Here is a 16,334-nt window from a genome sequence, read left to right on the forward strand (position 1 = left end):
TCTCTGTTTGATGACATAAGACTCACAGTGCCCTATAATAATACTAATTAATTGTCATTTTTTGCATATAAACACACAGAAATACTACAAATAATGCATTTACACCGGAAAACAATCCTATCGTATGTCTCTGATGTCTTCTGTTATGAAGATATATAGGAGTTTTCGTCCAAGGTGAGCTTTATGACTTCATCTTCGTCATATATCAAGATTATATGTGACATGAACAATTTCAGTTGGAAAGTTCAAACGAAATGTGACATGACACTTATGATTGATGCGTTCCCATAAATTACCCACAGCAGAGGAAACCAGTCTGACTGCGGTAATTCTCTTGAAAATATTCGCAGGCTTATTTAAAACACAACGTTTTGTTGTTACAGTACATATTGACTGTCATTTGACACAAAAGACATGCACTGTAAAAAAATATTCGTAAATTAGCAGTTTTCCCTATTTTGTGATTCAGGTTTCTATTTTTCCCCATTTATTCATGCTTTTGAATTGCATTATGAGACGTTGATCTTTCCTCCAACAACTTTTAACCTTGGAAAGTTAGAAAATGTGATTTTTCTTAACATTTTAATAGTTTAAAGTGATATATTGTCTTGGTTGATGTTGTTTATTATGATACAAAAACTCTGGAATAAACTGCCAGTACATTTTCTGTTGTTTTACAGACTTATTTCTATATATACTATTTCTTATACATTTCAAACTACTAAAATGTCAATAAAAGTCACTTTGTTAAACTGTAGAGTTGAATTTCCAACATCAAAAGTCGACAGAGCAGAGATCAAGCTCCCATAATGCAATTCACCACCATAAATAAATGGAAAACACTTGTGAATCATAAAATAGGAAAACTGTTAATTAACAGATATTTCTACAGTGTGCTCTGGAGAATTGAATTATTGTGATTTTTTATGCTCAACTTCAATGATTGTGGAATCACTAATGTTTTAAAAGGCACCTATGTAGGCCGTTTGGACAGAACTGTGTATAGGTATAGTGTGTCACTGCCAATTCCAGCGCTCTGTGATCATCTACATCTCATGAAATATTACAAGTTTAAAATGAGTTTTACAAGTTTAAAACGTTTATAAAACAGTGCATGTTTGCAATAAAGACAGTAAATTCGCGGCGCAATTCATCACCACAACCGCATAGTGTCAGTACAATTATGAAAGAAGACACTTCAATCCCGGTTTGTGGACTTAAATCAGGTTTAATTTTTGTACGTTAACAAAACGGATGTCCATACAGCAGTGGATATTAATGTGTATCCTATCACATTTGCCATACAAAAACAGTGCAAAGCTAAACGTGTGTGTGAATGTGTGCACGCGAGCGAACTTTATAACGATATTGTGTATGACTCAGTGCAGAAAGGCTTGAATTAACTCCACAATACATAACTACATTACTGTAGTAAGGCAGATCTGCTTCATTCTTGTCTGTCACTGTGCTGTTTATCTACGTAAAGCCTACGGCTCTGACACGCACGTGGGAACAGTGGGCGGGGAGAACCAGCTTTAAAGGCACAGGCAACAAAAATAGCTACAATGACATAAAAGCTCAAATGTCCCAGATTTAAAAAGGTATAATAAATAATCTGATGGGCTGAAACTTTACAGACACATTCCAGAGACACAAAAGATGCATCTTAAATCTTGAAATAGGAGTAAAATAGATAACCTTTAAATAATGATACACAAATCCTTAAAAAGTGATTTTATTGCAGTATGAAGTTTTTTGTTCTAACATTAATTAAAAATAGTTTGCTTTCTGAAGGATCATGTGACAGTGAAGGCTAACTGCTTGAATAATAATAGCTCGACATTATAGGAAATTAAATGTAAAGCAGTACGACTTGGTAACCACACCAACGATTCTGTCTTTGTTCATTCTTAATACACAGTCACCATTAAAGTTCTCTAAAATGTCATATGTTGTGACTTCCATTTAAGAAATTAAGTAATAAGCAACATAATAAATGACATGCTTTCTAGTATGTAATGCATTTGCTTTGAAACTTTGCAGATGTTAAAAAAGTAGGCTTTGTGTAGTATGAATTAAACTCACATGTTCTCTGTTCTATTCTGAAATATTGTTGGTCCCCATATACAGCTGAAGTCAGAATCATGAACCCCCCGTTGATTTTTTTTCTTTTTTTAAATATTTCCCAAATGATGTTTAAGAGAGCAAGGACATTTTTACAGTATGTCTGATAATATTTTTTTCATCTGGAAAGAGTCTTATTTGTTTTATTTTGGCTAGAATAAAAGCAGTTTTTAATTTTTTAAAAGCCATTTTAAGGTCAAAATTATTAGCCCCTTTAAGCTATATATTTTTTTCAATAGTCTACAGAACAAACCATCATTATACAATAACTTGCCTAATTACCCTAACCTGGTAGTTAGCCTAATTAACCTAGTTAAGCCTTTAAATGTCACTTTAAGCTGTATAGAAGTGTCTTGAAAAAGATCTTGTCAAATATTATTTACTGTCATCATGACAAATATAAAATTAATCAGTTATTAGAAATGAGTTATTAAAACTATTATGTTTAGAAATGTGTTGAAAAAAATCTCTCCGTTTCACAGAAATTAGGGAAAAAATAAACAGGGTGGCAAATAATTCAGGAGGACTAATAATTCAGACTTCAACTGTATATATATATATATACATACACACACTCAAAAAATTATTTTGCTGCTTGTTTAAACTACTTATTTACAATGAGCTGAAACTGTACAGTATATATAATTATCGGGGCTTGACATTAAGTTTTTTTTATCACCAGCCACTGCGGCTAGTAGATTTCCAACATTACTAACCAATCACCATTTTCACTAGCCGCAATTTTGTTGTTGGGAAAATATATTTTATATTCACCTGACTTTTGCCATGCTAAAATTACTTGATATAAACTGTGTGTTCATTTCAGGGCTCAAAATGAAGCTGACCACACCAAAAATAAATAAATTATTATTTCTTAGCCACAAATTTTAAATAATGTGTCAAAAAAGCTAAATATAGCTGTATTTATGCACTTTTTATTCAACAAAACTTTTCTTTACAAAAATAAATAAATAAATACGTTTAAAAAATAATTATTGTCATGTATCTGAAACTATGCACAGTAATCTGTGCTGGCTAAAGGTCTCATATAGTTAACTATACATAAATAAGGAGTTAATCTCCTATTAAAGCAATGTTATTGTAACAACACTGATAAATAAACCATATTAAGGAAAATAACTGTAAGCAAAAGAAAGCAGGTGATAATGAAAGGATGATCACGTGCACACGGTTAACGTTAGGCCCATTAATAATCCCTTCAAAATTGTTTAAAGCGAAACAAAAGAATATATTTTGTAAGCTCTTGATATATCTGGAGATCTTGAAAGCAGCAGTTGCGTTTCCAAGCACGGTTGCTTCGCGCAAGTAAGCGGGAGCGCAGGCATCACATCACCGTGTGGGCGAGTGATCATCCTCTTGGTATCCATCGGCTTTCTTTTGCTCACACGAGCACAGTTATTTTTGTCAGTCATGCTTCTTCTCGATTCTCGGCCATCTTTATTGTTGAACCCTGCTTTTAAAAGAAAACTACAACTTAAAACATATTTTCAATCAGTCAACGTGGCTAGTGGGAGTGTCTGTCTAACCCGTCACAGCTGAAATCTACCCGCATTTGGCAGATTGGCGGGTGTTAATGTCAAGCCCTGATAACCAACCATAGTGTGTAAATTACAGAACGTACATTTCTGTCTAAAGCATTCCTGCAAACGCATAATTCAATTAATACGAACAACTTAAAGTGAAAAATATTTTGACTCACTTTTTCTGCTTCTTTGAGTATACAACGATCGCTATAACCATGACAACCAATGCCAGCACCGCACCAACACTCCCCAAGACGATGGCCAACGTGTTATCTGTAAATAAATTCAATACAGTAAATACAAACAAGTATTGCGATGCGACCCAAAATGTTGGAGCTTCCTCACTTGGGTCCAGTATGCTTGGGTCATTACTATTAGCTGCTGAAGGCGGATCAGTGAGACTTTAGGCCCGTGAACACCGGGACTATATTGCTCGCGTTTTCTGTCGATGTTTACCGCCTCATGACTATATAAAGGGCGCCAATGTGATCGTGCACACCAACGTGCAAAATGGCAGGCGTAAAAGCGTCATTTTTAAAGAAACGCCTCATGCTCGTTTGTTTTAGTTTTGACGCGCCGCATCAAAACCTTCTCCACTAATCAGATTGCCACTTTTGTTTACGAGCTGCTGAAGTTACAGTAAATAGCACTTGAAGCGTTCAAGTGCAAAACCGAGCGCACATTAAAGAAGATGCCCAGAGGCAATATGAACATGGAGCTGCTTATTGCACTGGTGAACAATAATCATTTCTTCATTGGTAGAGCTGAAGCTGCTACTTGAACCGTCCATAACAACAAGCGTGTCAACTTTCTGTCTTCTTCTTCTTTGTTACAAGCAGGTGTCAGAAGCTTTTGTTGTGTAGCGCAATCTAACGTCAAGGAGTGATTTTGCATACTCTTCTGCTCGACGCCAGTGAAAATCGCTTGGGTTTAAATCCAGAAAAACGTCTCGAAAAACGCTGACGATCAATGCAAACGAAAAGCGTCCCGGTGTGCACGGGCCTTTTGTGTCCATTTTTTGGTCAGCCAGGGGATAAAATGCATCATGGCATCATGATCGTTTTCCTAATTGTCTACAGCTATTTTTTTTTTTTTTTAAATATGAAGCAACCCCCCCACAGAGCTCACTGAGGCCCTCTTGTGGGCCGGGACCCCTTGTTGGGAACCGCCAATAGCATCTGGATGCAACATTTATGACGCAGGCTGTGTTTGCATCACTCAGTGATGCAGTTTCAGACACAATGCACTCAAATGGAGCGAGTGACATCACCATGAGGGGCAGGGTTAGTGGTGGGGTTAGGTGAGCCTATTAAAAAAAATCACTGGATGCAGCACAGATTGCACTGCACCAGGTCTGCATCCAGACCCCTCTTGGAACCGCTGCTCTACAGAACATTCCACCAATCACAGTGGGGCATTTAACTCCGCCTACTCCCATTAAGCAGTGTAAGGTGCAATAGATTCTCCCTTATACTCTCAAAATACTGAAATATTTTGTGTAAGATACAGTACATGCTGTACATACAAAGTAACGTACTGTAGTGTCTAAACTTGCTTTTCATCAAGATTCATTATTCAAGTGAAAAATGGTTCAATAATCAGTGGAGCTTTCCAATTAATATGAAAACATTTTTATCACAACCACAAACCTTCTTCAGCCTCAGGTTAAATTCCTGACATGTCAGACATTTCTTAGGTGAACTTTAATGTTGTTTCAGCATTGAAGGAAACAAACACACAGATGCAGATGTCCCTAAACGTCCTTAAGTTATTATTAAGGGACAGTTCAACCCAACATTTCCTCACCATTAGCTCACACTAAAGTGCTTCGAAACTTCTATGAATTTCTTTCTTCTGTTGAACAAACAAATAAAGGTATTCTAAAAACACCACCAACAACAACAAACATTGGCATTCATAGGAGGAACAAAAAATACTACAAAGAGCAAAGACCCTTTTTCCCTTCCTAACATTCTCAAGTTTATCTTCTTTTGTGTTCACAGAAGACAGAGCGTCCTGTCAAACACCCAGTGCAAGACGTGTTTGGTGCTATTTGTTGCTATTTTCAGACCCTAATTTTCACGTTTTGTTTAAATAGCAAATCATGGGTGTGCTGGTCTAAAAAGGAGGTGTGTAAAGGCACAATGTTGGCACGATGCTATTTTAGAACAGGGCATGTGTTTGGATACACTGTAAAAAATGGCCGTGATTTCAACGGTAAAAAACAGTAAAAATGCTACAGTAAAAATCCGTAACCTGGTTAACAGGATGTTTCCTTAATATATATACAGCGAATAACCGTAAATTGACTTTCCCAGAATTCCCTGCATGGCACATCACTTTGAATGCTTTTTGTTGACATTATTATGGATCTTTTGAGTTGTTTCCCAATCAGTTATGTACATTAGAGATTTATGTTACATCTAATGTTGATAAACAATGTTTATTTCATGACTTTAATTTTATGCGTGTTACCATACTGGTGTTTAGTAGCTGTGTGAATGACACTGAGCAGCTTCTATACACTGATACACTTTTCTGCTTGTGGGAAAAGTTGTTTGTGATGAGCATTGGTTCATTATGTAACTTACTCATCACCACCTGCATATGGCTGCGTTAACCTGATTAACTGTGTAACAAAAGATATGTAGATGTTGGTAATTCAAAATACAGACATATTATCTCTATAAATTAATGAAACACGGTAGTTTACAGTAAAAATTAGAAGTTACTTTTATGGTTTGTACCGTATTTTTGACGGTAGAATACTGCCAACTACAGCTGCCGTTTTTTTACCGTAAATTTTACGGATTTATTTTTTACAGTGTACAACTCAGTATTTTGACCACACTTCTTTATTATTGTTCATTTAATTGTTTGCTGGAAATTAGAACTGAGTTTAGAAATAGTTTTGAAACAATTTTTTGTGCTTAACAAATGAAATTATATATGTAGGCTAATGGATGTCTTCAGTGGAGTGCGTACAACACTGTTTCCTTATCCACGAAAGTAAAGGAGTAAAAGTAAAGAGAAACTAAAGAGGCTGAATGGAGGAGGCTCATACTTTCTCCTCACGCTGCAGATGGTCTGTTTAACTGTTGTCTCACTAGTGAAGCGTTCAGTTTTCTACTTTTAAAGTCATGGCACGACACAACTGAGTATTAAAGGTAATATGAGATGAGAGTCTGATTGATTTTTTGCACATTCTGATCAAAACACACCCATAACTCATTAAGAGAATAAGCACAATGCTGTTAGACCATGCACCATGGCACAAACTGTATTTTTCTGTCCTTAAACTAGCAAAAGTGGATTCAGACACACCCTTTATGCTTTTGCACCATGTGCTTTAGACTTTGCGCCTAGATCATTAAAATAGAGCCCACAGTCTCAAACACGCTTGGAGTTTCATTTTGGGTGAACTATACCTTTTAATAGGTCTCATTGTCCACAAGACAATTGGAGAATTGAACACTGGAAGCATGGAGTAGTATATAAAAGAAGATTGTAATATAAAATTTCAATATTACAGTTATGTATTTTTGACCAAATGAATGCAGATTTTATCACTTCAAAATGTAACCAGCCCAAACTTTTAAACTGTTCTGTACAATTACATGTGGAAAATACCTCTTTCGAAATTATAAACAGGGCTCAAGACAGTGACTGTCCCACCACCGAATGCCATAGTGATGACAGCCAATCACATCCAAAAGGCACAAATTAGTAGCAGTAGGGTATTACGATGTATATAACGATTGATCATAAAGTACTGGGAGTTTACCAGCCATGATAATAAGCTTTTCCTACATTTGGACAGACCACTATTGTGTTGCATTTTAGAACAATGACAACCTGTGACATGGTCCCTATATTGTTTACCATGATACTCTGAACATTTTGTCTGAAATAGCATGTAAGTATGGCTTAGTAATAAGTGTATTCCTGTACCTCGCTGGCCAACCACTAAGCATACTGCAGTCACTTTAGGACAAGCCGCATGAGAGACTGAGTCCAGTGATCCTTGCATGCATGAAATAATGCATATTATGTGGAGTTTTGCTTGCTACACAACTGAAAATTCTAGATATAATACAGTTTTTCATTCAGAATCGCAGAATTATAAAGAACTAAAAAGTTTTTTAACTGGCAAATAGGGCTGCACGATTAATCGAAAAAAGATCACGATCTCGATTCGACCCTGCACACGATCTTAATTCAGCTTTTCTATGATTCAGCCAATTATATTTGCAAGGTCAGGAGCGAAGCTTAAAGGCAGTCGCACAAGTCTTCACAGAAACATGAACACCTTCAAATGATGTTACTGTATTTATAAGGTATAATTCACCCAGAAATGTCATTTCTGTCTTCATGTAATGATGTATTTGCGGCCGCGAAATCACACGTGAGCTGACCACGAGCTACCGAGAACGCGTGCACGCAGCACGCCAATGACAGATACTTTAGTGAACAAAACCTCCATAGGCTGTGAATAACAAGTAATAAAGTTGTAAATAACGTTCAGTTTGTTTAGTCACATTCACTGCTCGTTTTAATAGACTTCATCCCTTCCCCATAGCCCCCTTTCTTCCATCTTGTACCTCTTTTACTGATAGAGAGTTATAACCAGTGTAATTTGACAAAGCGGTACAGCATCAGTGCCATATGTTGAGATTCAGGGCATCTGCAGTGCAGTGACGCACATTCATATACAGAGTCCAGATGGGCTTCATGCCGTTCAAAACAACAAAAAGGAACATTTTAACTCTTAAAACTGAGGGCTGAGCTAAAAAAAATCATTAAAAAAGATGATAATCACAACGACAACTACCAAACTGAAATTTCATTGTAGATTATTTTGGTCCTCCTTTTGCAAACTATATACATATGACTTTATTAGGTCACTTTATTAGGTACACCTTACTAGTACCGGGTTGGACCGACCCACTTTTGCCCGCAGAACTGTCTTAATCCTTCGTGGCATATTCAACAAGCTAATGAAAATATTCCTCAGAGATTTTGGTCCATATTAACATGATGCCCTGAATCTCAACATATGGCACAGATGCTGTACCGCTTTGTCAAATTACACTGGTTATAACTCTCTATCAGTTAAAGAGGTACAAGATGGGAGAAAGGGGGCTATGGGGAAGGGATGAAGTCTATTAAAACGAGCAGTGAATGTGAAAAAAAATCATCTCTCAAGTTTCAGAAACATGGAGAGAAACATTTATATTCACAGAGGACACTCAAATATGAGCGCACAACGCAATGAGACAGTCACAGGCCCAGGAGGACACAGAACAGAGCGCGACAGGAGGGGGCATGAAGAAATGACCGACACAGCCGCAAGAAAAAATACGATGTGACAGATTGAACTCGGCGGCAGAGAGAGAAGGAATATGATTCAGAATAAAGCTGACAGCACGAGTTTAGCCGCTAACTTGCTCTTTTTCATGTCATCAGCAGTGGTCCAGATCACCTGCAGCCTCTATAGTGCATTTAAGGAGTTAGAAAAACAAGCATAAACTGTGAGGGATGCACTGTTGACATCAGGACCCTGTTGATTTAAAAGTGCCATATGATTTACGGATATACCTAGGCATCGCTGAATAATAAGAGTTGAGCACATGGAAATGACACACCGTGAGCCTCAGTCAACATCGTTTCCTCATTCTCATGTAAATCTTGTCAATGTAAAATCCTGGTGAAAACAAGCCAGTTGGAACAAAACACGGTCTCTGACAGGTAGCATTTGATTGGCTACAATGTTTCCTAATGAGATTACAATAATGATTATTTATTTCTCATTTTATAGTTTATGTAAGCTTGTATTAAAGGTGCAGTCGATGATCTGCCTAAATCCCGTTAACATCATTTCTTTAAAACACAGTCCCTCCCCTGCCGTCCAAAGCCATGCCTCCTGAAATCACGAACACGCACATTAAAGATGACACTTCATTAGTTATGAAGTATTGAGAGTATTATTAAAGATGAGGTTTTATTGCAGCCAAAGGACAAATTTGATCCATTGCAGTTTGCATTTAGACAGAGCAGGGGAGTTGAAGATGCTAAGTTTAGACTGTTGAACTACCTGTTTAATCACCTGGAAAAGCCTGAGACCCATGCCAGATTTTTGTTTATTGATTTCTCTTCTGCTTTTAATAAAATAAAGGCACATTTGTTGGTTGAGAAATTAATTTCTCTTTTTAACATGGATTTTAATATTTGTGTATGGATTCTGGATTGCTAACACTCAGGCTGTTTATAATAAAGTCCAACAAAGACTGTTTTTTCTGAGGAAACTTAGATCCCGTCTGGCACCAACAACCATGCCCTGTTCAAAGTCAACTAAATTTCCTTTCCTCGCCATTCTGATGCTCAGTTTGAACTGCAGCAGATCGTCTTGACCATGTCTACATGCCTAAATGCATTGAGTTGCTGCCATGTGATTGCCTGACTAGACATTTGTGATAACGAGCAGTTGGACAGGTGTACCTAATAAAGTGGCCAGTGAGTGTATGTATATGTACATACACAGTTAAAGTTCAATTTATTAGCCCTCCTATGAAAATGATTCTTTCAAAAATGTTTAACAGACCAAGGACATTTTTCACAGTATTTCCTATAATATTTTTTGATAATAATTTTTGTTTTACTTTGGTAGGAATAAAAGCCTTTTTAAGGTCAATATTTTCATTCATTCATTGATTTTCTTTTCAGCTTAGTCCCTTTATTAATCTGGGGTCGCCACAGCGGAATGAACCACCAACTTATCCAGCATATGTTTTACGCAGCGGATGCCCTTTCAGCTGCATCCCATCCCTGGGAAACATCCATAAACACTTATTCAAACATACACTAAGGACAATTTAGCTTACCCAATTTTATCTGTACCACATGTCTTTGGACTTGTGGGGGAAACTGGAGCACCCACAGGAAACCCACACAAACACGGGGAGAACATGCAAACTTGTAAATATTATTAGCCTACAGAAAAAACACTTATCCAATCCCTTCCCTAATTATCCTAACTTGCCTCAATGACATTTTAACCTATTTAAGTCTTTAAATTGCACTTTAAGAAATTAGTTATTACAAATCATTCATTCATTTCCTATTCGGCTTAGTGCCTTTATTAATCGGGAGCCACCACAGCGGAATGAACCGCCAACTTATCCAGCATATATTTTACACAGCGGGTGCCCCTCCAGCTGCAACCCATCACTGGGAAACACCCATACAAACTCATTCACACATATACAGCATAGACAATTTAGCTTACCCAATTCGCCAATAGCGCATGTCTTTGGACTATGGGGAAAACCAGAGCACCCGGAGGAAACCCACAAGAACACAGGGAGAACTCCACACAGAAATGTCAACTGACCCAGCAGAGGCTCGAACCAGTGACTTTCTTGCTGTGAGGTGACAGCGCTACCCACTGTGCCACCGCACCACCCCCGTTATTAAAAAATATTATGTTAAAAAAATATTCTCTCTGTTAGGCAACACTTGGAAAATATTTTCAAAATAATACAAATTTCACAGCAGGACAAATGCAAATAATTTTGTCTTCAATTAAGTGTGATTATATATTAGATTGTAGATTGCAAATATGCCATTGATTTATAAGAATAGTGCCTATTTTAAAATATGTTTGCATAATTTTTGAATATTCAGCAAGTCAGCGGCCATCAGCCTGTCATATTGAGCAGAGCAAAGAAATTGACTGTTGATGTTCTATCACAAGATGGCAACAGCGACTGCATAATAAGTCCTTGGAGAAACACTCAAACTACATTTCAAATACACTTCAAACTACAGCTAAACAAATCATTAGAGAACAGGTACAGTAAGTGACATTGTGACATTACCTTCACAGGTAAGTGAAGTCGATCTCTCTATTGTACATGTTGTATTGCTGTATTTATACCATAGTAATCTAGTAGTGTTTGGTTTGCTTTGGCTTTTTCTGCGTTCATTTTTGTGAAATTTCAAAAGAGAAATACTGTGAAATCTCTGTAGACTGATGACATTTCATGCCGTTCAGCCTCACAATCTTGATCGTGTGAGCAAAATCGCCTTTTTGGTCATCACTTTAGACATTACGCTAGAGAATCATTCGAATACTAGTTCTGAAGTGACATTTGTGAGTCAGCAACTTTTTATGCTGTTCTGACAATCAGCTGCAGATGTGAATGAATGGCGGGAGAAAGTAATTTCTCGAACAAAAGAGTTTTTGAGACTCTCCATGTTTGAGTTTCTTTTTTATACACACGATTATGCAGTCAAACTGTTAAATAAATGCAATATCACACTCGTAGCATTGCCATATGGCTGTATATCGGCACTGCTGGGGCACTAAGGCACTCGTCCTGCGACCTCGAGCCAACGCAAGCCTTTTAGCAGTGCCCATATACAGCCATATCTCACTGCTACGACTTTGATATTATACAATCAAACCAAAAATTATTCATAACACTGGGAAATTCTGACTTAAAAGTTGTTTAACCAGCAAGTTTTGGGGGGGTTTGACAATGACACAGGCTTCTTCCAAATGATAAGACGATGTACAAGAGGCATTATTGTGGAAAAAAATATATATGTCTCATCTTTTGAAAAAAAAAAGTCAGTCATTGTCAGGGCTATTAATAATTTTAAGTCAGAATTTGTCAGGGCTATTAATAATTTCAGGCTTGCCTGTATAATATGTGATTACTTGAGGAAATAATTCAGAGATTATTAACTGTTATTAATTGTTAGTTTCAGCGGCACACAAAACTGCATGATTGTCCATCTTGTTAACCTGCACATTTCACTTCCATCATTTCACCCTCACTTTCCTGTTTTTAGTTCGTCTCAATACGAGCTGCACTGGAATGCATGCAAATAACTAAACTGTTGAGGGTTATTTGCTGGGGGTTCAGCTCTCTGTAATGGGAAGTCAATTACAGGCCTGGGCAGCTCTTTGATCCCTGCGCCGCTGACATGCTTGATGGGGATGTGGGCTAGAATGTCAACCTTTATCAGCCGGTAGCCAAAACAAAAGAAAGAGAAGGACAGAGCAAGAGAGGGAGAGAGAGAGAGAGAGAAAGTAGAGAAACAGATAAGAGAGAAAAAGATCACTGAGACCCCCACATTGACTTACAACATGGGAGTAAACAGAGGTTTAGTGGGACTATCCATTCAAGTGAAGGTGGAGCTGTCGCTTACGAAGACACTATCACACGTCAGCACTTTAAAGCGCCAGTCTGGGAAGTCCAAGCCTTCAAAGCAAAGATAATGACTACAGACATGCTCAACAGCAATACAGCTATACCATGAGAATGGAAAGATGTACATGTACGGAGGGAGGTTAACTGTAGGTCGTACTTTCATGCTAACTAGAGCGGATCTGTCTGAATCCATCTTGACAAGTGAGAAATTACTTTTGTTTGTAACAAACCCTACCAAACTGGTCTTACGTCATTCTCAAGGACAATAAAGTGGATGATGGTGAGAAATACTTACAAAAAAATGTCGAAAAATTTTGATAGTACTAACAGAGCAACAAAGATGATCCGCATTCAAGAATTTACATCATCAAGAAGATAATAAAAAAAATCTTAAAAAATACATGAAAAAAATAAATAAAAGAAAAGTAAATAAACAAAACGTTCATTTGGATTTTTTTTTTCATTCATTAGATTTTTTTCTCTCTTCTATGTATAACTTTTTCATTCGTTCTTATGATGTGAACCCAATGAGACTAAAACAAGATGTGTGACTCAGCTAATCATCAGAAATGACACCAGTGTATATGAGCATCATGAGATAATGAATCATTACACTAATGAAGGCTAGTAGCCGAAACATTTGTTTTTCATTTCTCCTGTTGTATTGTTTAATAAATTATTAAGTGTGGACCATCTTTGATACTTAAGGAACTATGCTCCTAGCCACAAAGATTTAAATATATCTGATTAATATTTTCAGGGTTTTTTTAGAAATCATTATCCAGGACATTTCCAGGGGCCTCATGTACAAAGACTTGCGTTGAATTCATACAAAAACATTGCGTATGAGTAAAAAATTCAGATGTATGAAACATTGCGTACGCTGAATCCCACGCATATTCTCTTTGTACATCCAAATTAACGTGAAACTGAGCGCACGTGCACGAGCGCAAAACCCCTCCCTGCCTCCTCCCCCTAATAAATATGATAATGACTCTACTTTGGCAAAACCAAATGAAAAAGCAAATGGCAAAAGCAAGAAAAAAGAGAAACTTTGAACAGAATGTGAATTGGAGGTGCTCCTTTCGAAGGTAGACCAGAGAAAAACGGTGTTATTTGCAAGTTTGTCCTCCAGAATTAATAACAAAAGAAAAAAAATAGAGTGTGAGAGTTTAGCTGACACGGATAACGCAGTGGGGTCTGAACAGCGCACTATGAGTGATTAAAAAAAGAAATAGTCCGATGTAAAGGTGTAAAATTTTGTAGTGTCTATTTAGGCTAAGTGCAAATAGCACACCTCGTTGGAATGAGCTAGTTGAGTGATTACTGCCCGTTTGATTGATTGAGACAACAAAACTAAAGAGAGTGAGCATTAGCAGCACGAGTAGCGTAGCTTGTAGAGCGTGGCAACATGTTTTGACACTATCCATAATGAACCCAATTTGAATCCAGCGTCCGATGAACTCATTCTTCTTTTTCCCCATTACATATCAAATTTGGCCTACACTTCATCACAAGGAAGACAAGTAGGAATCAAACGTGTGTGTGTTATGTTAAGAGCATTTGAGCATCACATATTATTTGCACATTTATTGAATGGAAATGTTTCAGATTCACGCATTGAAATTCGTCTTTAGATGGTGCCTTTATAGCAACGTGCGTGCAGTCGTTCGCTCCGATTACTTTGGGAAAACCGGCGATCACTGCAAATGGCGCTTTAATGTTTGGCCGGTCAACTGTATGGTATGGAAACCTTATATACCTGCAAGACATGCGGATGATCCCATCCCATACAGCTGCCATTGCACGGCTTCAAAGATACTTTGTAGTGTGCAATTTAACACAATTGCCTCTAGGGGTCGCCAATGGAAATAAAACAAACACACACAAGAAATGCACGTACGCCAGACATGATGTTGGCGCGGACCAACATTCTCACGTTCATTTCATCGTTAGTAAATCCAAATGTGAGCTTGAAATCTGGCGTAGGCAAAGTTTTCTCTGTTTTCTCGGCGTACATCTCTAGAGCTGTAGTTAGAAGCATAGTTCCTGGCTGTGTTCTATTCCCAGTTATCCCCCCCTATGCCCTATTCATTAAGAACATTCTATCATTTAAACTTGGAATGATTAAAAAAAAACATTTAAGTCATCACTCTTAGGTGTAATTTGCTTTCAAAGTATTTTTACAGTTCAGTTTTAGGGATCTTCATATTGGCAATTGCGTTGCATTTGTAGCGCACCTACAGGTGTTTCAGGCGCAGGTCAGATTTTCTCCAGGTCATAATTTATTTTGTTTATAATAAAATATGAATGATTATACCTGTCCAGTTTCATCTGCAATGCATCATCGATCACCTTCTGAAGTGGTTTGAGCGGTCGGATATCTGATCAGAATAAAACGAATGAGGTGACCAAACAGCCTCACAAACACAGACGTGACAGGAATATATTAAATATAAATATATTATATTAATTATATAATAAATATATTATATAATATTAAATTACATAAAATAATTAAAAGGACAAATGCTGGAACGTTTGGCCGTGGGATGTGATTAGTAGCAAGTAACATGCTATTAGGTTATGTGACCGCTAGATGGCGTTCTTGATAATAAGAAGCTTACCACCACTAGGAGTTTGTCAGAGTCATTGGTCAGAGCAGTGTGTCCTAGCCGGGCTCACTTTCTGTTCTAATGTCCCGCATCTGTCTTTAATTATATTCATCTGTCTCCATATTCTACTGCATCCCAGAATATTACACAGCACCAAAAATGTAAAAATATATATTCAATATATTTATTGTGTTTTTGTCCACAGCCGACCGCAACTCGCCGTGACGGAGATTCCCGAGCCTGTGTGCTCCAATGAGGTGTGCTCTCTTCAGCGCTCACCATGACAACGAGACTCACAGCAGTGAAGTCGTATTGTAAACATTTGCTCTGCATTCCTATGAAGCTCGTCGGTTCTCTCTCAGTGTTGTCAGTTCTCTAAGTGTTGCTGTTTGTACTTGACCAAGGTGAGTTCAATACCGACGGTACGAGTGGAGCCACGCCAATCTCACGAAGTCCGCTTCGTGAAGCTTCACTCGGGTCCGTCTGTGATGTAGTTCCTTGCGGTTTGCGTACATAAACGCAATATCGCGAAGAATATTACGTGTTTGTTGCTCGAAATGTGCCGCCGAGCAACATTTCAGTGAACACTGGCACGGATTGGCGCCCGGTCAGCTCGTGCACTCCCTGGGGCGAGGCGGCTTGTGAACCCTAGGCAGGGAGCAATACAAGCCCTGAGGACCCTCAGGGAAACACGGTAGGCCGGTAGTGGGAGGGTTATGGTGGGTGGGAGCAGCGAGGCCCACTCATCGTCTATTTTAAACTATAGTTTCAAACTTTAGTTTACTATAGTTTAAAATAGAAACCATGGTACCTGTAATGTTTTAACTGTACGC

At 37.7% G+C, this 16,334-nt stretch overlaps 2 protein-coding genes across 2 annotated transcripts in view; both read right to left on the reverse strand.

The window, feature by feature from the left end:
* kremen1 (kringle containing transmembrane protein 1) overlaps nt 1–3,557 on the reverse strand; it is a 143,677-nt gene extending 140,120 nt beyond the window's left edge. The window contains exon 1 of the mRNA XM_056458934.1: nt 3,479–3,557. Coding sequence (XP_056314909.1) covers nt 3,479–3,557 — 79 coding nt within the window. The remainder of the gene's footprint in view (nt 1–3,478) is intronic.
* A 283-nt stretch (nt 3,558–3,840) lies between these two features.
* Nucleotides 3,841–16,334, reverse strand: part of susd2 (sushi domain containing 2) — a 37,701-nt gene continuing 25,207 nt past the window's right edge. Inside the window, exon 14 of the mRNA XM_056458935.1 lies at nt 3,841–3,941. Within this exon, the coding sequence (XP_056314910.1) occupies nt 3,841–3,941 (101 nt within the window). The remainder of the gene's footprint in view (nt 3,942–16,334) is intronic.

Source organism: Danio aesculapii, chromosome 5 (genome assembly GCF_903798145.1).
Source record: "Danio aesculapii chromosome 5, fDanAes4.1, whole genome shotgun sequence".
NCBI classification, from domain to species: Eukaryota; Metazoa; Chordata; class Actinopteri; order Cypriniformes; family Danionidae; genus Danio; species Danio aesculapii.